The 20,566-nt window shown below is 50.8% G+C and overlaps 1 protein-coding gene and 1 long non-coding RNA gene across 13 annotated transcripts in view; one reads left to right on the top strand and one right to left on the bottom strand.

The window, feature by feature from the left end:
- Window positions 1-20,566, top strand: part of LOC119622944 (uncharacterized) — a 157,297-nt gene that overhangs the window by 1,826 nt on the left and 134,905 nt on the right. For 9 of the 12 annotated variants that reach the window (XR_012092334.1, XR_012092333.1, XR_012092324.1 and 6 more), the window contains exons 2-6: window positions 7,528-7,600; window positions 9,003-9,154; window positions 9,480-9,601; window positions 9,749-9,866; window positions 15,489-15,718. This is a non-coding gene — a long non-coding RNA (uncharacterized lncRNA). Of the gene's footprint in view, window positions 1-371; window positions 6,590-7,527; window positions 7,601-9,002; window positions 9,155-9,479; window positions 9,602-9,748; window positions 9,867-10,094; window positions 10,495-15,488; window positions 15,719-20,566 lie in introns of those variants that run through there. The other 3 variants (XR_012092327.1, XR_012092335.1, XR_012092331.1) reach the window with 3 other exon arrangements.
- On the bottom strand, window positions 15,434-20,058 carry LOC140711177 (uncharacterized). The gene is made up of 4 exons (XM_073014086.1): window positions 20,030-20,058; window positions 18,233-18,396; window positions 17,497-17,982; window positions 15,434-16,345 (listed from the first exon to the last, which is right to left on the bottom strand). The coding sequence occupies exons 1-4, from the start codon at window positions 20,056-20,058 to the stop codon at window positions 16,071-16,073; spliced, it is 954 nt and encodes a 317-aa protein (XP_072870187.1). The 3' UTR covers window positions 15,434-16,070.

Here is a 20,566-nt window from a genome sequence, read left to right as displayed (position 1 = left end):
AGCTTGTAAGAGAAATGACCCCCGGTCCCTTCCTGGAATCCCGCGAAGCCTGATTCTTGTCAGATTTGAGAGAGTAACACTTCCAGCTGGGTCTGTCATCAGACACACTCAGGTTTCTGCAGCCAAACCTGATGATTCGCTGAGTGTGAGCACGAAGACTCAGTGCCCTGATCTGTTCAGTCAGGTTTTGCCATCAAATAGTTTGCTCTAAACTTCTGCAGAATCTTTCAGTTTTCTGAGCCTTTTGGGTTTCAAAATTATAAAGAAGAAATTGTGGACTTATACTTACTTGGGTTTATATTAAAATGGATTCATTTTTGTTTTGTTATTTGCTTAAGTCTTTTCCTTTTTTTTTTTTTTTTTTTTTTTAGCATAGTAACTAAAAATGACCACACTTCACATATTTGGCCAGCTGTTGGCTCTGTGCTATGCTTGATGTTGTAGCAAATTTAAAAAACAACTTACCATCTAGAAAGACTGATGCAGCTGTGACTGGAAGCACATGGTGGATGCCATGCGGAGGGCCAAGGACAAGGGTGGGAGCTGCTGCTGCTGCTGCTGCTGCTGCTGCTGGGGGGAAAGGGAAGAGCTCCTGGAGAGGGTGGTGTAAGAAAGCAGCTGCCTCTGGGCAGGGCTCCAGCAAGGGAACCAGCGCAGTGACTAGGGGGTCCCAGGCAAGGTCCAGGCATGGGAGTCCTGACAACAGACTCAGAGCATTTGTGAAATCCTGCAAAGTGAGGGCAAAGACACCTCACTCTGGGTGAGGTCCTTATTAATAGTAGCCAGTACTATAAACTCACTCCTTTATTTTTCAAATTTTATAGAAATGTACTTATTTTTGAGACTGGTACTCACCATGTCACCCAGGCTGGAGTGCAGTGGGATGATCTGGGCTCACTGCAGCCTCAAACTTCTGGGCTCAAGCGATCCTCTCACCTCAGTCTCCCAAGTAACTGGGACAAGGTGCCCCCACGCCTGGCTCATTGTGTGTGTGTGTGTGTGTGTGTAGGTGGAAACTTGCTTTGTTGTCTAGGCTGGTCTCAAACTCCTGGGTTCAAGTAATCCTCTTGTCTTGTGTATTAGTCTAATCTCACACTGCTATGAAGAAATACCCAAGACTGGGTAATTTATAAAGAATGACCTAAAGAGTAAAGAGGTTTAATTGACTCACAGTTCTGCATGGCTGGGGAGGCCTCAGGAAACTTACAATCGTGGTGGAAGGCACCTCTTCACAGGGTGGCAGGGAAGAGAATGACAAGTGAAGGGGAAAGCCCCTTATAAAACTGTCAGATCTCGTGAGAGCGTACTCACTGTCACGAGAATAATATGGGGGGAACCGCTCTCATGATTCAATCACCTCCTACCAGGTCCCTCCCACAACATGTGGGGATTATGGGAACTACAATTCAAGATGAGATTTGGGTGGGGACGCAGCCAAACCATATCACCTTGGTTTTCCAAAGTGCTGGGATTAAAGGTGTGAGCCACTGTGTCCAGCCATAGAAACTTACGATAAGTCATGTTTCTTGTTTGAGAAATAGCTACCATGAGCGCTATTATTATTAAAGCTATATATTGTTAGAAAGCAGACATCTCACTGTATCTGCTGATTTTAAATGCATTGATCATCTGTTACAAAGTACGGTAAGCTTGGAAACGAGTAATTTAACAGCGGTAGATGATGCAGGTCGTAGTGGGCCACTTATGCATGGTGGTTGGATGGCAGGCTCCCTAGATTGGGCTGAGGAGACCCGAGGTCTCACCTCTGCCAGCGACTTGCTGTGTGTGCTTGGCCAGGTGACTCATGGCACCCGGACGGAGTGGGTGGCAAGTGTTGTGATCACAGGGACGTGGTATGTGATTGAGGGAGAGGGCCGGCTGGCATGACTGAAAGAGAAGACAGTTTCTTTCATACCGAAAAGTATGGACACTTACCAGGAGGCTTACCTAAAGTAAGGTCGGGGGCCAGAGTATGGAGCCACTGCCCCATCTCAAGAATAGCTACAACTTACTGTCCTAGGACAAAGGGGAAATGAGGCTTGAGACTCAATAATTTTAGTAGAAATCTGTTATATTTTACAATTTCACTTTTCATTTGTACCCAGCTAGTGATTATACTCTGTATCCATTTTCCACACAAAATCCCAAGGACCTTCAGAATCTCCTCTCAGTGTATTTGGACGCCACCTTTTTCCCATGTTTACACGAGCTGGATTTCTGGTATGTCATGAGTGATTAACTAGTTGATGCAGACTTTAGTATTTGAGTCACTGTCAGCTTATAATTATTTGTCCTCAGGCAGGAAGGATGGCGGCTGGAACACGAGAATCCTAGCGACCCCAGACACCCTTGGTCTTTAAAGGAGTCGTCTTTAGTGAGATGAAGGGAGGGTTTGTAAGTTTTCTTTCTTTTTAATGTTGTGTTCAGCTTACCTTACCCATGTACAGAACCATGATACAGACACATCTGTAAGGTGGTTGATTTTTATATAATATTCTCATTATAGGTGACATGTTCTTGGATTAGCTAGGTCAGTGCTGTGAGCAGAAGCCAGGGGATTAGCGGGGCCAGGATGCTGTCTCAGACCATGTCTGACGACCCCCGTGTATGATCTGCAGCGAGAGAAAAGCTCTTTTCATACCACTATCAACACATTGTCTTTTTCACTCATTCTTGCCCAAGTACATGGTGTACTTTCTAGAGGCTGCGTGGCGAGGTGTGTGACACGCACCAAGCTGCATACAGAGCAGATGGGGGAGTCCAGCTTCACCTCTGACCCAGACACTACAGAGGTTTGCAAAAAAGGCAACACAGCATCACTCTAAGTAGTCAGTTTTTTACTTTGTTATGAGAAATATTTTTCAAACATATTTATATTATCATGTAATGATGGCTTACCTTAATGCATAAGTAGTTTGTAAATGTCTCAGCTTTAATTTAGAATATAGAAAAATTATATAAACACACACAGGCACCTACACAGGCAAAAAAGCCCACATAATCAAAAGCTGCTTGGGTCCTCATTAAAACCCTTTTATGCCTCGTGTTCCATTATTGGAATCCTAAGCTTGTGGGAGTTATTTGTATCCTACAGCTCAAGGTCATTGCCAAGGTCTGAATTTTTACAAAAAAAATTGCAACCTCAGGCATAAATGGGTTAATTTTTCAGAGTGTAAAGGAGCCTTGAGACCATTCTGGATTAAGAGCTGCTGTCCTGGGCCCGTGTCTTCATGTCCCCTTGTGACTTTGACAACCTGCCTGTGCTGGTGTCCCTGGGGCTCGTGGGTGGCCTGCTCTCTGACTCCCGTAGCCCCCCTCAGCTGGTGAACTATTTCTTACCTTTCATTCTCAATTTGGTGGTCTTTTCTTCCAAGGAGCCTTCTTAAAACTCAAGTTAGGGTGAGAGCTTCTCCCCACTTCCCTCCTGGCTGGTGGGCAGACCTGGTGATCCCTCCAATTTGCAACACACATCAAAAAGTCCATTGTTCTCAATCCTTGGGTCCTGTGCATGGGTGATGAGTGATTGAATACGGTGTTAAACAATGCCTGCAGGGGTGTCTTTTTTTTTTTTTTTTTTTTTGTTACCATTAGAACAGTTTTATTTGCAAAGTATTACAGGCATATGCACCAGAATGTGATCAATTGGCTATATTGTAAGTAATGTAGTATGTGTGTATTATTTTAAATGTATATATTCTTATTTATTTCACATTTCAAGACAGACAATGAGAGGATATTCCCCCAGCACCTTCAAAATAGACTTCTTCCCGACCACACGTACTCAGTGGTCTCCAGGGGTGACCCACTGTGCATCCCGGAGCTTATGTGGGAGAAGCTTAAGCAATTTCATACCACTCACTATCACCCAAGCAATGCTAGCTAATATTTTGTTGGAAAAGTTTGATGGTGGATTGTGGAAAGTTAACTTGTTTGTGTTCTTCCAATTTCATGACATGGCGTCTCTCACATTTAGCAATGCTTAGCTTCGAGCCTCTCCTTGGCATGGAGAAGTGCTCTTCCGATAGTGGATGCAGTCACAGAACCTTCATCACATCCTCACTTTCTGATCTATCGCTTGTTTCTTATGTCACTAGTATAAGGTCATTATAGTAATAATATAGTTATACGTATCCTATAAAACACTAATAATTTACATATAAATGCTAATGTAAAAACATATTTGCAAGGTTAGTTTATATAAAAACAATTATGAAAACTTTCAAGTATACAGAAAAGTAGACTAGGATAATGAGCCCCTAAACACTTATCACATAATAGATATCCTTTTCCTTGTGAAGTTTTTGGAAGTAAATTATAAATGTCATCATTTACCACTAAATATTTGAATTTGTGACCTGAAAACATGATTTTTTCTTACATGAGCTAATGCCATTTTCAGTTTTAATAGAATAAAACATACTTTCATAAAACTGCCTATTTCTTATTCCATATTCACATTTTCTAGTTGGCCCCAAAGTGTTTGCTGCACAGGGTCCCACAGATCACACCTGATCAGCCCGGGTCTCTCCTGGGCACCCTCTCGGGGACGGCAGAGGAGTGTGCAGGCCGGGTTTCCTCCAGGCGCTCTCACTTTCCAGGTGTCCTGGCTGCTCCTGTGTGGTGTTGGGTGCCATGTTCCTGTGTTTCCTGAGAACTGGAACTTAGATCCAAAGCCTTAGTTTGAGTCAGGCTGCGCCTTTTTAAGCAGAGTCCCTCGTGGGGAGTTCTGCATTGATGGCCACATCCTACCATCGTGTGAGGCCTGCTTGCCTCCACCGGGGGGTCTCACACCAGCAGGGTGCATGCTGAGAGTCGGCCACCGTCTTGTGAAGATCTGCTTTCTCCCTTCAGCCACAGACCATCTGGTGCACTTGAGTTTCTGGTGTCCTGTGATAATTCCTCATCAACCTATTAATGGTTTTCATATTCATTGAGGATTATTGCCTGAATCATTTATTAGAGTTTGTGAAGTTTTCAAATTCTGTAATTCTTCATTCGTTTGCTGGACTTCTTCAAAGAAGAGTTCCACATCAGCTGGGGCTCTTGGGTTATCTTGAAATATGGTTCTGTGGAAAAGGCAGGGGCGGCTGCTCTCCCTGGGAAGTCCAGTTTGAGGAGGAGGGGTGGTGCAGGAACTACCTCTAATGTTGACAGAAGAAGCTGTCTTTTTTTTTTTTTAAAGACAGGGTCTGGTTCTGTCCCCCAGGCTGGACTACAATAGCATGGTCTTAGCTTACTGCAGCCTCAGCCTCCTGGGCCACCTCAGCCACCTGAGTAGCTGGGACTACAGATGTGCACCCCCATGCCCAGCTAGTGCTTATGTTTTTTTGTAGAGACAGAGTCTCGCCGTGGTGCCCAGGCTGGTCTCGATCTCCTGAGTTCAAACAGTCTGCCCACCTTGACCTCCCAAAGTGCTGGGATTACAGGTGTGAGCCACTGCGCCCAACATGGAGAAAAGAGTTCTTTCTTTTCTTCTTTTTTTCCCCCCAGTCGTCTTTGTTTTGTTTTTTAGTACCACTGTGACCTCACAAATATTTCTGTATATGTATATATTTGAGACCATGTGATCAGATGGAATTTATTTATTTTTATGCCGACATTTGCCACAGCTGTTGGCCCATTTTGGTCTCACTTCTTTGGTTTGTATGCCCCCATCCCCACCTCCCTAACGCAGGCACAGCCAGGCCTTCCTCCTCCAGAGGCTCAACTGTCTGTTTCCCAGGGAGCTCTGATTTCTGTGGCTAGTGGGGAAGGGCCTTTGGAGAGTAGCATCGGGACACTAGGGGTGGTGATTGCTCCTGGATTCTCTCAACCCCAAGAGTGTAAAATTTGTTTCTAAATTCTAGAATGAGAAATTTCTGAAGGTTCTTTAAGATACTAGTTCCCCAAACCTTAACCATAGCTCAGACAACATAGTAAAGAAAAAGATAAATTCTGTCATTGTACCCTTTTTCTTCTGGTTGAATAAATGTGTTATCTTTATTAACATGTATAACCTTGAACTTGTTGCCAAAAATTGACTTTTGTGAAATTGTCAGTTGGATTACTCTATTACTGTACCTAGGGTTATAAAGTATTTTAACAAATACTTCGTTTGGTTTTTGTCACATCTCTAGATGAAGTTTAAAATGAAAGATCAATTTCTGGCTAGGTGTGTTGGCTCATGCCTGCAAATTCAAGCACTTTGGGAGGCTAAGATGGGAGAATTGCTTGAGGCCAGGAGTTTGAGACCAGCAAGAGTAACCGTGAGAACCCATCTCTAAAACTTAAAAATTAGCCCACTGGGCATGGTAGCTCAAACCTGTAATTCTAGCACTTTGGGAGGCCGAGGCGGGGAGATCACCTGAGGTCAGGAGTTCAAGACCAGCCTAACCAACGTGGTGAAACCCTATCTCTACTAAAAGTACAAAAATTAGCTGGGTGTGGTGGCAGGCGCCTGTAGTCCCAGCGACTCAGGAGGCTGAGGCAGGAGAATGCTGTGAACCCGGGAGGAGGAGCTTGCAGTGAGTGGAGATGGCGCCATCGCACTCCAGCCTGGGCGATAGAGCGAGACACTGTCTCAAAAAAAAAAAAAAAAAAAAGCTGGACATGATACACAAGGTGACCCCAGGAGACTCCTGTGCAGAGTAGAAACACACCCCAGCACTAAACTCAGTCCCTGAAGTCCCTGTGGGATTCTCCCCACCCCCCACCCCTGGGTCCACCTGTACCCACCTGGAAAGAACAGTGACACCGCCCCACAGCAGGAGCACCATCAGCGGCCGCGGCACCCCAGGTAGCTGGGCCACCCCCAGGGTTTCACAGGTGGAGAGGGAGCCTGGGAACCTGCATTTCTAGCAATTTCCAGGTGATGGGGCACCACACTTTTAAAAATACACAATACTAGGTCTTGAAAGGACTTCTATTCACTTGCACGTTGGTGGGATGGAGCCCTACATTGCAAAGGGCTTTTCTTCACGTGTCCTCCTTGAGCTCAGGGGCTGGCAGCACTTGGTGGGACCTAGTAGGGCGTCCCTTGCTGACTGCACACCCACAGCTAGAGCCCAGGCCCGGATTATTCTCACAGGAAGCCCGCAGAGCTCCTGACACCTCCCTGGAGGTATGAGAAAGCTGAGGCTCTGAGGGGGATAAACTGATTACTGGAAGGTAACGACCTTAGTGAAGTGGTGAAGCTACAGGGTAAACCCTAGTTTTATTTCCTTTTAACTTTCAAGACTTCCTGATTTCCTCTATTATGATACCTGTGCCTTAGAGTCACCAATGGGAACTTGAAGGAAAATAATGCCTGCTGAGGCCAGATGCTCATTTAATTGCCTGGGGGTGGAGCCTGTTTGGTTCTAAGCCCTCCCTCTGAACTTCTGAATGGTGAGGACTGCAAATCAGCTGCCTCCTGCTGGGCCCTGCAGGGTGAAACCTGATGAAGCCCCAGGAACATTCAGTGAGGGGTTAGGAGGGAGGAGAACACGGGTGGATGAAAAGCAAGAAGGAAATGCACCAGCATTCACTGGCAGGCTCTGTCACCCACAGGACAGGGATAAAGACGTGCACACCTGCAGTGCGGACTTTCACAGCCTGGCAATGAGGGCTTTCAGCCTCACAGGTAAATGTCACCTGTTTCACCACCTCCTTAGGGCTGTTCTAGGGCCCCGGCACACAGCCATTTGGGACAAAGGGCAGTTTCAGTGTCTTTCACTCCACGCTCAAGCTACAGATTGTCCTTATAGCTCAGGTATCCTGGGGATAATCCATCTTGTTTTGTTTTGGTTTTGGGAGCCCAACCCAAGAATCAAATAACTTTCCTAAGGATTTCCAGGAGAAAACATCTTCCCACCAAAGAAGAACCTTACCATTTGGAAAAACACCTCCTGGTAATTTGCAAAAAAACCCAGTTTTCTGGGAAGTGATAATCTTGTCATGAGAACCAAAGATAAAGTTGGAGATAATGAGGGAGTGGTTACATAGGAAATATGTGGTCATTACTCTGATCAATTAGTAAATCACTTTCTTCATATGATATACTTTTTAACAGCTTCTTCCTTGAGTCAGTCATCCCCGGCCCACACCAGGGCCTAGCAAGAATGACTTAGGTCACCTGGCTTATTTCCTGGCTACTTGGAGGAGATGGATTTCCCAGTTTACAAATCTCAGCTTCCTAGGATTCTATTCTGATAAAATCTAAATTGTATTTTTTTAAAAAAAGGAATAGGCTGGACACGATGGCTCACGCCTGTAATCCCAGCGCTTTAGGAGGCCAAGGCAGGCAGATCACGAGGTCAGGAGATTGAGACCATCCTGGCTAACAGGGTGAAACTCCTCTCTGCTGAAAATACAAAGAAAACTGAGCCGGCCGTGGTGGCATGCGCCTGTAGTCCTAGCTACTTGGGAGGCTGAGGCAAGAGAATCGCTTGAACCCGGGAGGCGGAGGTTGCAGTGAGCCGAGATTGCGCCACTGCACTCCAGCCTGGGTAACAGAGCGAGATTCCCTCTCAAAAAAAAAAAAAAAAAGAATAGATGAACTCTAGTGAAATAATCTAGGTCTATCCTTTTACCTCCTCCGTTGTCTGGAGTAATAAAGCTCCCTGCCTCGCCCTCTCTCACAGCACTGAACTGCTTTTCCTGAATTTTCCCACACTGCTGATCACTCACTTGCTAATTTCGATGCATACATTCTTTTTGAGAAAGTCGGTTTGCCAACTCCTCCCACTGGTTTGTCAGAAAATGAGCTTACACTGCGCTGATCTCACTCCTGCTGCCAAACCTCCTTCTAGGGGTCTCTCCTTTGATAATGCAGGGATTATGTAGGCATGGGGAGGTGGGATACCAAGGGGGGTTTCTGTCGACGGTGCTGTTCCCCCCTCCCCACCCCCGCCGGTTCAAAGTCATCGAGCCGGGGGGCCTCTCTGACTATCTGGACTGTGCAGACCACCGTGTCTTCCGGTAGGGTCAGGGGAGGGCTTGAGATAAATCTGTAGGGCTCAACCACCAGCCACTGTCCACCTCAGGTGCCCCAAGCGCCATCTCTGCCGGGAGCTATGTGGATGCATCGGTGACAAAATGGAAAGCCTCTGGTCCTGGCGGAGCTTGTTCCAATCAGGAGAGACCCGAAAGCAAGAAACACAGTGAACAAATGCATGATGCCCAGGGGTGGATGGCCGTAAGCACTGAGGAGAAAAATAGCAAGTGGGGTGGGGGGTGTTAAGAGGGTGGAGGATGGAGATGGGCTGCCATTGACAATCGGAGAGCCTGCAGACCTGCCTGAGAGTGACGTTTGGGGAAAGAAGGAAAGGGAAGAAGGTGAGGGAGGTTAGCTAAGTGGACATCTGGGAAAGAGCTCAGGCAGCAGAGCGGCTGGGGTGGGGGCGCGCTGGCAGCCTGCTGCATTCCAGGGTCCTCTGTGTGGCTGGGACGGTGTCGGCCCTCCCCTGCCCATCCCTCAGGGCCTTCGCAGAAACACTCACACGGGGACCTTCTATGTACAGGCAGCACACGCCACCCATCGCCGTGACCACACTGTCCCTCAGAGGAGCCGCTGGCCACGTGTGTCCCGTCCACATGGAGATGTACTTGAAGATTCTTTACACACTGGGTTTCAAAGACTTAAGTATGGAAAACAGTGTAAAATATTAATAACACAATAACTGATTGTTATCAAAATAGTGGGCTGAATAGAAAATATAGTTTGTTTATTTATAGATAGGGTCTCACTTTATTTATTTATTTATTTATTTATTTATTTATTTATAGATAGGGTCTCACTCTGTTGCCCAGGCTGGAGTGAACCGGTGCAGTCACAGCTCACTGAAGCCTCCAACTCCTGGGATCAGGCAATCCTCTCACCTCAATGTCCCACGGGGCTGGGACTGTAGGTATGCACCGCCACATCCGACTAATTGTTTTGTATTTTTTGTAGAGACTGGGTCTCGCCATGTTGCCCAGGCTGGCCTCAAACTCCTGGGCTCAAGTGATCCACCTGCCTTGGGCTCCCAAAGTGCTGGGATTACAGGCGTGAGTCATGGCACCCAGCGTCCCCCCCTCCGGACCTGCCTTTCTTTAATGTGGCAACTAGATCATTTAAAATTGCATATATAACACAGGCCACCCATGCAAGCCTCAATCCTGGGAGATGCTCCCGTTGGAGAAACCTTCAAGAAGCGGATCTGCCTGGATTTGCAAACGGCCCCTCTGGCCCCAGGGGGATCTGCTGTGCAGAGCTGCTCTGGACTCAGCTCTTCAATACTGCCCTTGAGTGTACTGGGCACCTCCTGACTTTCGACCAGCACAAAGCTCCTTATTAAACGCTGACAAAAATTCCTTCCATTCTAGGTGCCATAATGGATTCATTAATCTCCTATTGATAGCTTTTTGCTGGTTTTCCCACTTTTTGCTATTCTAAGCACTGCTGCGAAGACTCTCCTTTTACCCCACCTGCCTGTGTCTGCTGCAGCTCACATGCTCCGCCTTCCAGCTGTCATAGCTGAGTCCCTGGGTCTCCTCGGCGGGGTGTGTCTGTGGGCACAAGGCTGCCCTGCCACACGCCCCACCCCATAACCTTGCATCTGTGGCCGCTCCTTGTGAGACCCTAAACTCACGACCTCCCCTCCTGTCCTCTCCTCTCCACAAAGCCACCCTTATCGGAGACAGTCAGTCTGCTTCCCAGTTCCCCCAAGGCGAATCCAAAGTCCTCCACTGGCCCACCCACCTCTACCGACTCCTCCCTCACCTTCCGGTCAGGTCAAACGGCCCCAACCAGAGGCTCCCCGGGCCCTTTCATAAGACAGGAGCTTTTCTTCTCAGGTCCGGCTACAGGTACATTGTACCCGCACCTCACCGCAGGAGTGAGAGCCGCAGGGGCGGAGAGGGCTTAGTTCTTTTGCCTAAAGCCTGCCCTGACTCACCGAAGGCGGTCGTTAATGTGCGCAATGATTACAGAAACACAGAAATAAGGCTGGGGGTGGTGGCTCAAGCCTGTTATCCCAGCACTTTGGGAGGCCGAGGCAGGTGGAGCGCTTGAGGTCAGGAGTTCGAGACCAACCTGACCAACATGGTGAAACCCCATCTCTACTAAAGATACAAAAAAAAAAAAAAAAAAGGTGGGCATGGTGGCACATGTCTATAATCCCAACTACTTGGGAGACTGGGACAGGAAAATCACTTGAACCCGGGAGGCAGAGGTTGCAGTGAGCCCAGATCAAGCCACTGCACTCCAGGCTGGGCAACAGAGCGAGACTCCATCTCAACGTCCCCCACCCGCCCCGCCACACACAGAAACAAAATCTTAATCGTAGTAAGACACAGCTGAAAAGATATGACGGAATGACTCCCCGAGGCTACTGGATGCCACTCCTTCAATCATTTTCCATTCAGAAAACTTCAGATCAGATCATTTACCTATGTACGTTAAGACAAGGGGTCCTATATTAATGAATCTTCTCCGTCAAAATCCTGGTCAAAGTCAGAAAACAATCCCACCGGACTCCTGGGAGCATCTGATGTTGGAGAAACCTGGAGAAGTGGAGAAGCTGATCTGCAGGATTTGCAAACCGCGGCACTGCCCCCAGGGGGACCCGCAGCACCGGCGCCTCCCCGTGAGAGTCGGAGCCTCACTGAGACCCACACAGTCAGGATCTGCACCTCCAAAGGCTCCCCCAGGCGGCTCTGGGCACACGGAAGCTGGGAAGACAGCAAATGGGCCCCGGGGTTGGGGGGGCCCAGCACAGTCCAGCCTTTTCTCTTTTGCCTCCTGAAGACTTTCACTGTGGATGTGTGTTAGGGAAGGGGGGAGTGAAGAAAGAGACAGGGAGAGAAGATAGAGACTGAGTGATGCCTCCATTCTGCAGAGAAAAACACCGAGGCCCTATCTCAGCACTCGAGACAGTGGGGCCACGGCGGGACTTATTAAGTCTCTGCCTCTCAGTGCTCTGATCTGCCATGTGTCTGGCTGCCTCTTCCATCCTGACAAACACAATGACTGTAATTCCAAAGTACTGGGAGTTGGGGGTGAAGATGCAGAGAACGGAGGAGTGGGGAGGGAAACGGCAGCCTCTGGGCAGCTACTCTCTAATAAACACAAACACAACACCAGAAAGGGCTTGTAGAAAAGAAACATAAAATGCAACCCAACTACTGACACATGGCCCTCTGTTCCATATTCACCCGCACGTTCTTAACAGAAACGCAACTGTGAACATGCAATCTGGTATCCTGACATTTGCCCTGACCAGGTTGTTACCGCATCTTCATCTTTCTAATTTTAATTGCTTCTGACGGCCCATCCGACTGGTCGAGCTTATTTAAAGAGCCCTGATTCTCCCTGATAAAAGGTTGGAGTCCTGTATCAAAAGCTTTTAGTTTTCTGTAACCAAGGGGGAAAACATGCTTCTTTTGAAAGATGACAAAATGTCTAGCTTCGAAGGGTCATCCGAGTATGGCACAGAAGGTGGTCTGCATTCATAGAAAATGATGCCATCATATAAATCTCCCACTGTGTGACGGGGTGACACCATCACTCATCATCTGCCTCCCAGACCCAGTAAGTTTTGCAAAATTAATTACTGCACTTTACACTGAAAAGATCCCATCAAAGAATGTGTGTGCACAGGATGGTGAGGGGCGCCGGAGCTGTGTGAGGAGAAATGGCACTGTTCTCAGTTTCCTCTTCCATCCTACTGGGCTCTGAAGCATTGCTTCGGAGATTTTCAATTTTATCTTATAATTAAATAATATGAACTCTACTGGGGGAAGAAAAGCAGCCCATCACATTGGTATTAAGCCTTAATATCATTTTTGCCATCTTGACTCCTATCGCTATAAAAAGTCATTTTCTATTCCCCTCACAAAACCACCCAAGGAATATTGCTTCAGATACCAAAGGTGCCCATGTGGGGCTCAAGCCTGGTGTCCAATAAATATGTGTGTCATTGACCTAATGCATGTCCAGTCAATTGAAACCTCACACTTCTGACTTCGGTTTTTAGGTTGTGATCTTGAAGTCTTAACAGTTTATACGCATTGATCTGAGGATATTGGAAACTTTTGATTAGAGAAGGTTGAATTCCTCTAAAGGACTTCATGAATGAAGAAGACAGCTAGAACCCCTGGTTTCCTGCTCCTCAGTGGAGATTCCAGGCGGGAGGCAGGCAGCAAACGCTTGTGTTCCTGTCAAGCGCCAGGCGTGGTGCTGGGCACGGGATGGACACCAGTGAAGACACAGCTACACGCAGCCCTGAACATCCCTGCAGCAGCCACAGGGCCTGGCCACACCAGGGAGCTCTGTGAACTCAGGGAAGCCGGTACACCTCGGGCATCCCTTGCTCATGTGTAAAGTGGGGATAAGTCAGTGCCCAGGATCACTGAGGGCCTGCCACATAACAGAGTCACTAAACGCTAGCTATTCTCACTAGGATTGGAAAGGTTGAAGCTTACTACATTTCTGTGAACTTTCTATAAATACTGTATTGATGTTCACGTCACCACAGGCAAAAAGGACGCCGCTTTCGCATCCAGCCCACCCTAAGAATGCCCCTGGACTTCCCAGTACACTCAGCTCCACCAGGCACCAGGCCCTGCAGAAGCCACAACCTGTGACGAAGACAATGAGTCACTCTTGGTGTGTGGCACAGCGTGATGTGGCGGTGGGTACTTAGTCATGGTCAGTCCGCGATCCAGAGCTGTGGAGCTTATTTTAGGTTGGGTGAAAATCAATTTAAGTTTCCAGATATGTCTTGGGACAACAGAAGATACCCAAAGAAGCAGGGAAAAAAAAAAATAAAAAACAAAAACCCACAGCCTGAGACAGAAGATACCCAAAGAAGAAGGAAAAAAAAAAACAACAAAAAAAAACAAAAAACCCAGCCTGAGAAATACTTTCTTCATTCAAGGCCTGGGGAGTCAGGAATACAGGAAAGATATTTTCAATTTTATATTATAATTAAATAATATGAACTCTACTGGGAGAAGAAAAGCAGCCCATCGCGTTGGTATTAAGCCTTAATATCATTTTTGCCACCTTGACTCCTATCGCTATAAAAAGTTATTTTCTGTTCCCCTTACAAAACCACCCAAAGAATATCTGTGTAATTTTGAGCAAGTTGGGTTTTGCTCACTTTTGAGCATTAACTAGAATAAGGAGCTCCACCAAGAAAGGCCCCTGAAAAGCATGGTGGAGGCCTGACATGACGGCTCAGGTCTGTAATTCCAGCTCTTTGGGAGGCCAAGGCAGGAGGCTCACTAGAGGAGGCCAGGAGTTCAAGACCAGTCTCAGCAGCATAGTGAGATCCTGTCTCTACAAATAATAATAACAATTAGCCGGTCATGATGCTGCATTCCTGTCTTCCCTGCTACTCAGAAGGCTGAGGCAGGAGGATCACTTGAGCCCAGGAGTTTGAGGCTGCAGTGAGCTGTAACGGCACCACTACACTCCAGCCTGGGTGACAGAGCCAGACATAAGTACTCTTCGTGGTCTAAGGGAGAGTACAATATTTGGAATTAGGATCTGTTTTGCTCCTACCACAATCGCGTATGCACCTCACTCCCTTACCTAAGTTATTTTTCTTTGTGAGTCTTTCTCCCCACTTCCAAAATGAGGGCATGCCTCTCTTGGGACCATGTATCTAGGCTTGGAGATAAGAATTGTAAAGCTCCTAGTATACAAAATATTTTCAACAAATGGTAGCTATGGTCATTTTAATATATTGAATTGTACCATAATTTCACATCTGACAGATAATTCCCCTGAAATTGATACTTGAATGTGAATGTGTTCTCTGACCTCCAGCTACAGGCAATAGTCTTCTATGTCAGGGAAAATCAAGTACTAATATAGAATCAGAATAAAATGGCAAAAAGAATGGGGGCACAACAGATAAATTCTCGAGGAATAACTTACTTAAAGGATTTGTAAATCTGTGGCAGCTAAGACCAGGCCCTCTAAGCACATCTGGAGGTGAACTTCCTTAAAAGAAATGGGTCCAAATGCTCCAACAGGTTCAAGATCATACCTCGGAAGGGTAAAGCTCTTTACAGAGTTTACAAAAAAATTGTGACTTCGGCTCTGCCAGGGAAAGAAAGCCCAGGCGACCCGCCATGGCGGGCTTTCCCAGGGACAGCCCAGGTGTGACCCACGTGGGCTCAAGGCCACCGTATTTGATGCCATCTGCAGAGCTGAGAGCAGCTGTCTCCCATTAACCCGAGGCTGTACCAACCAAGCCACGTTCCCACATAATACTGGTTTCCAAAGTACCTTTTTCCCCAGAAGAGAAGAGGCGTGGACTTACTAACCTCCAATATGTGTAACTCCTCCCAGGTGGCAAAACCAGGGCAACAGAGAACACGGAGATTCTGCCAATGTATCCTAATTTCACGTACCTGTACACAAACTCCCAAGCATTTTAGCAAGCTTTTGGACATGGAGCTCAAAAGAATGACCCATAAATACTTTCCAATACATACAGCATCTTAATGTGTTTTTCTTTCTTTTTTATTTTTTGTAGACACAGAGTCTCATGATGTTGTCCAGGCTGCTCTGGAACTCCTGGGCTCAAGCGACCCTCCTGCCTCAGCCTCCGAAAGCACTGGGATGACAAGCATGAGCCACTGTGCAGGACCCACAGCACTTAAATTCCAAAATCACCTTGAAACCCTGACCTTCCACCTGCCCTGGTGGCTTCCAGAGGTCAGTTCCTCTTCCCGTGCCGAAGGTTTCTTGTCTTTCGCGGCCCAGGTAAGGTCACTCCAGGTGCTCCCTCTGCTTCTGAAGGCCTTTGACTGAGAAGCCACTCTGGGTCCTATTAGGACCCCAAGGCGGCTCCATTCGTACTCGCACATCTCCCGGCCGGTTTAAGTCACGCTGGCCAGGCTATTTCCACTTCACTCTCCTAATTTCTCCAATCCCATCCTCTGCTGCATCACCTTTTCTTTCTCTGAGAACCCAACCCTGCAGGAGGAACGCTGATGCTGGGGTCCTTTAACTAGAACGCTAACGCCAGAGCACTTCCCCGGGCGCTGGGGGGCGGGCTGCCGGGCGGGGCCTGGCGCTGCCACCGGGGTGTCCCGCGGGGGCGGGGGCGCTGGGCCTAGGGAGGCTGCGCTGCTGGCTCGGGGAGCGCGCGGCGTACTGATGTCAGGGCCAGGGCGCATGGAGACGACGGGCCGGGCATCACGTAGGCGCTCGCGGCGGGCGGGGCGGCGCTGACAGCGCCCCAACATGCAGCACCCGTGCCGCCCCGCGCGCTCAAGGGCGAAGGGAAGGTCACCGGGACCGAGGGCGGGGGCCCATTCCCGCTCCATCCTTGTGCAGTGCGCGGTCCCGAAACGGGAGGAAATCCGCCATCCGCGCCTTTCCACGCATCTGCGGCAGGAGGAACCGGGAAAATAAAAATCAAAACCCAGCCCCGGGCGCGTCGCGTCTCCAGCCCGCGCTATCACTAAGGCTCCCAGGTGGCGTTCGCCTGGGAAGCGCCGATCTACCCGCCAGGGGCTGCGCGGCCTGGGGCGCTCCACCGTCCGGGCACCGGCGCCCTCACGTGCACCCGGGGCCTGGGGCGCGCAGTCTCCACCACCTCCGGCTCTTCAATGTTAAATGTCCTCCTGGCGCGCCCGCGTCGTGGACCCAGACTCGGGTCCCTCCTGGAGAGCCGCTTCCACATTGCAGGGCAGGGGAAACCCAGAGCCCGCGCCGCGGCGCCGCTGACGTCCCGGAGTCCCCGCTTCCTGGTCCTTCTCGTCCGCGGAGGTCTGCGGGGAGGGCCTGGGACCCATTTTAGTTTTCGGTTTTCTCACGAGCCGAAAGGCAACAGCACATGCGAGCGCAGGAAACCCATTTTTAAAATCTCCCAGCGGAAACGCGAGGGGCTGCCGGACCGCCTCGGAGACGCCAGGCGGGAACCCAGAGCACTCCCTCCGCGTCCCGCATTGCAGCAGCCAGGACCCCGCCCACGCCGCGCGGGGCACGAGGCGACAGGAGGCGCGCGGGGACCCGGCCGTTTCTTCCTCGACATGCTGGGGGGCGGCGTGGGGCGGAGTTGAAGGGCGGGGGGCCACTTAGGAAGTGATCGCGCTGTACCCACGCTTCGGAGGGGAAGCCCGGCCGGGTCCTACAGCTCAGAGGCAGAACGACTCCCGAGGGTCCTCCAGGCGACCCCCTCTGTCAGGCTCAATTTAAAACATAAACCGGAGGGGGTGGAAAGCTCACTATCTTCCGGATGGAGGTTCCTACCGCCATGTCCCTTCCTCCTCCGCCCCACCCGGCAAGGACCCGGGGGCTGCCTTGATGGCTCATGCCGCCCCGCAGGTACCCCTGCCGCTGCCGGGCACGGGCTTCTCCCCAGTTCTCCCCATCGCTTCCCCGCTCTTCTCCCTGGTTCTTCCCATCGCTCCTCCACCTTTCCCCGCGTCCTCCCATCGCTTCCCCCCTCTTCTGCCCCATCCCCCAAATCCCCTTCGCCTTGTTCTCCTCGGCTCCGTCCGCCCCTCCCTCGCCGCCGGGAGGGGGGTGCGCACCTTGAGCATCCTCGCCTCTGGTCAGCACGCCGACTGCCTTGCCGGCCCCGGAGAGGTGCTCCAGGAACTTCCGCAAGGAGCCCTTAGGGGCCTGGGAGTCGTTAGTGTCCATGGCGAGGAGGTCGAGGGGAGCCGCTAGTCCCGGTGCGCAGTAGGCAATGTGGACCCTGCCCGCGCGCGCGGGAGTCGGAACTGCTGCCCCGCCCCGCCCCAGGGCCAATGGGCGGTGACGGGCGGGGCCCGAGCGCACGGGAGGGGCTGCGGGAGCGGGGGCGTGGCTAGGTGCAGGGAAAGGGGCAGGTGCGGGCGGGGTGCGGGAGTGGGCAGGAGCACCTACGCCGGGGTCGTCGTAGGTGGGGGCCGTGCTAGCGGTGAGGTGGGCCGCAGACGTGGGGATAGCGCCACAGGTAGGCGGGGTCCCTGCGGGTGGGGCCGCGTCTCTGGTGCTCGAGACTCGCGGGTGGGCTGGAAGGCTCTGGTTGGGGACTTCAGGGATACCCGGAGTGCCACAGGTGGGGGCAGGGGCAGCGTCCGGGGGAGGGGAGACCACAGGGGGGCGGGGGTCACATCGTTTGGGGGGCGCGCCAGGGTGGGGCGGGATAGAACGCGGGGAGCATCTCCCGGGCCGGGTGAGGGAGACCTTGAGTGGGCGCGAACGTCTGGGCGGGGGGAAGCCCTGCACTTGCGGGGAGCGCCGATGGCGGGGCGGGGTGGAATTGGGGCGTGGAGACCCCACCTGGATGCGGAAGTTCGCAGCAGGCCCGGCCGCTCCGGCGGTTGTTGGCGCAGAGCCCCGCTGCGCGCACAGCTTCTAGTTGCCGGCAGGATTCCTCCTGGGGCTGCGCTGGGAGCCTCCGGGCGTGGCTTCCTCGACCTTCGCCCCCAGGTATTCTCTGTAGTCTGAGGTCGGGAAGGACGAACGGAGAGTAGATCCTCCAGGTGGTGGGAAAAACTGAGCGCGGCGGGCTTAGCTATGACGAAGCTGCGATTTCCCGGGCCCACGGGGGCTGTGGCGTCCACTCGGTTCCTGCTAATCCCACTGTATTATAAGGTGGGGAGAGTCAGCTTGCATAGTGAAACCAAAGAGAGCTGCGAGATGGAGAGTGAGAGTGAGAAACCAAGAGAGTGAGACACACACACACACACACACACACACACACAAACACACAGAGAGAGAGAGGGAAAGAGAGGGAGAGTGAGAGAGACAGAGAGAGAGACAGAAAAAGTCAGAGAAGCAGAGACACAGAGAGACATAGAAAGATAGAGAAAGATGAGGGGAAGAGAGAAACAGAGACACACAGAGTCTTAAAAAGAGACACAGAGAGACAGAGCAACCAGGAGAGAGACACAGAGAGGGAGAAACAGAGACAATTTAAACCAAAAGAGAAAAACAGACCAGAAAAGAAAAACAACTAGTAGAGCTCGGAACTGCGAAGGTGGCATCATTCCGTTAGTCTCGGGTTTTGCTTCCTGGGTTTGTGACATGGTCAGAGTCCTTGTCTTTGATTTCCTAACACAAGTTGTTAAAGTTGGAAGTGAGTGTGAAATTGAGTTAGTCTAGCTTTATTCTTTCACGGATGAGAAGTGAATTATCTTCAGCAAGGTGGGTGCAGGCGTGGTCCCCGGGGGTCACTGTGGTGAACAGGCTGCCCTTGTGGGCAGCCAAGTTCGTCATCACTGGGACAGAGCCCAGGACACTTCCCCGGCTGGCCAGCCTTTTCCTAGAACCCCACACATTGCAAAGGATGGAGTCCAGATCTATACCATAAAGAAACGAGGGTGGTTACAGAAAGCACCACGATCTCAGCTGAGTGGCTCTGAGCACCCCAACGTTGGGGCACCTCAGTACAGGTTGGGGCAGCTCAGGCTGTGCCCAGCAGGGAGGCCGGCCCGATCAAGCTGCGGTCTCCACCCTGAGAGTGTGGGCTCCTTCCCCCAGCGCGGGTTAAAGCATCGTGTGTCCACCTGTGCAGTGACTGGTCCCAGTGGCCCTGGAGGGCTGAAACCCTAGGTCCCGCCACTGGTCCAGGGCATCCGTTTCCCCTTCCTGCAGTTCCTGTGTCTGTGTGTCCAGGGGGCTCCGATCCCTGTCTTAGGACCATGGCTGAGGGGACAAGTTCACCCGCTTTGGAGCTGGCCCGGATCTTGGTTCTGTGGATCCTCGCTGTGTGGCTCTGGAACAGTTCTGTCCTCAGGAGATGGATCCTCACAGCCGCCTCTTGGGGCCATGAGGAGAATTAATAGGACGACCCCCGGGTAGCTGCTCAAAGCCCTGTGTGGGGCCAGCCCTGTGTCTCCACCAGTTCCTTTGCTCTGTGCTCCCCCCCACTGTCACATCGCCAGCCTTTATTTCCTTTTCCTTGGACCCAGACAGCGAATGCTCCGCTGGTCTTGGCAGCCCCTTCTCTAGTCTGTCCTCAAATCACTTCCTGACGGACAGCCCTGACTAGCCATCAACGTGACCAAAACCCCACAAAATAGAACCCAACTTTCCTATTAAGCTGTACAGAGCTGTCCCAGCCCCACTTCCCACAGGCTGGCCTCATTCGCCATGGGATCCATGGTTCTCACCTGGGGCTGGGGGTGCCCCTGGCATCTGGTGGGGAGTGTCAGGGATGTCCCTCCAGGCCCAGTACAGTCCCCCAGCTGGTGGCCGGCAGACAGCAGCACCCAACCTGATGTCCCTGTGGCTTCTGGTTCCCCGAGGCTGGCTGCGCTTTGCTGCCTCTACATGCTCTCAGATGGGTGCCCTCTCTCCACCTTCACTGGTTAGCAGTGTTCCATCCATTAGAGCTCAAAGCACTGCCTCCCGGCAATGCAGCCCCTTCTCCTGGCCTGCCGTCTGCCTGTGCCCCGCGGTCTGTACCGTGTCCTCACGGACCGATCAGAGCGAGGCTCCCAGGGATGGAGAGGTTCCTGCTTGTGTCTGCTTGTGTCTCTGTCCCGTCTTCTCTGGACCTGGCACCGTGGCCTTTGCCGACAGAGGTCTTGGGTTGATTGTCAGTGAAGCAGACAATCTATATGGCTCTAAATGGCTGTGAACATGCTTGATTGGGTTATTTTAAAATAA

This window comes from Chlorocebus sabaeus, unplaced genomic scaffold (genome assembly GCF_047675955.1).
Source record: "Chlorocebus sabaeus isolate Y175 unplaced genomic scaffold, mChlSab1.0.hap1 unalloc_scaffold_255, whole genome shotgun sequence".
NCBI classification, from domain to species: Eukaryota; Metazoa; Chordata; class Mammalia; order Primates; family Cercopithecidae; genus Chlorocebus; species Chlorocebus sabaeus.
The sequence above is the reverse complement of the archived record's forward strand: the minus strand, read 5'-3'. Positions and strand labels throughout refer to the sequence as shown.

Coding starts and splice junctions, on each gene's coding strand:
- LOC140711177 (XM_073014086.1), bottom strand. CDS start 20,058: ATGGATCCCATGGCGAATGAGGCCAGCCT. Junction 18,397..20,029: donor ATGGCGAATGAGGCCAGCCT/GTGGGAAGTGGG, acceptor TCCCGACCTCAG/ACTACAGAGAATACCTGGGG. Junction 16,346..17,496: donor CAGAGGCGAGGATGCTCAAG/GTGCGCACCCCC, acceptor CTCCTGCCGCAG/ATGCGTGGAAAGGCGCGGAT.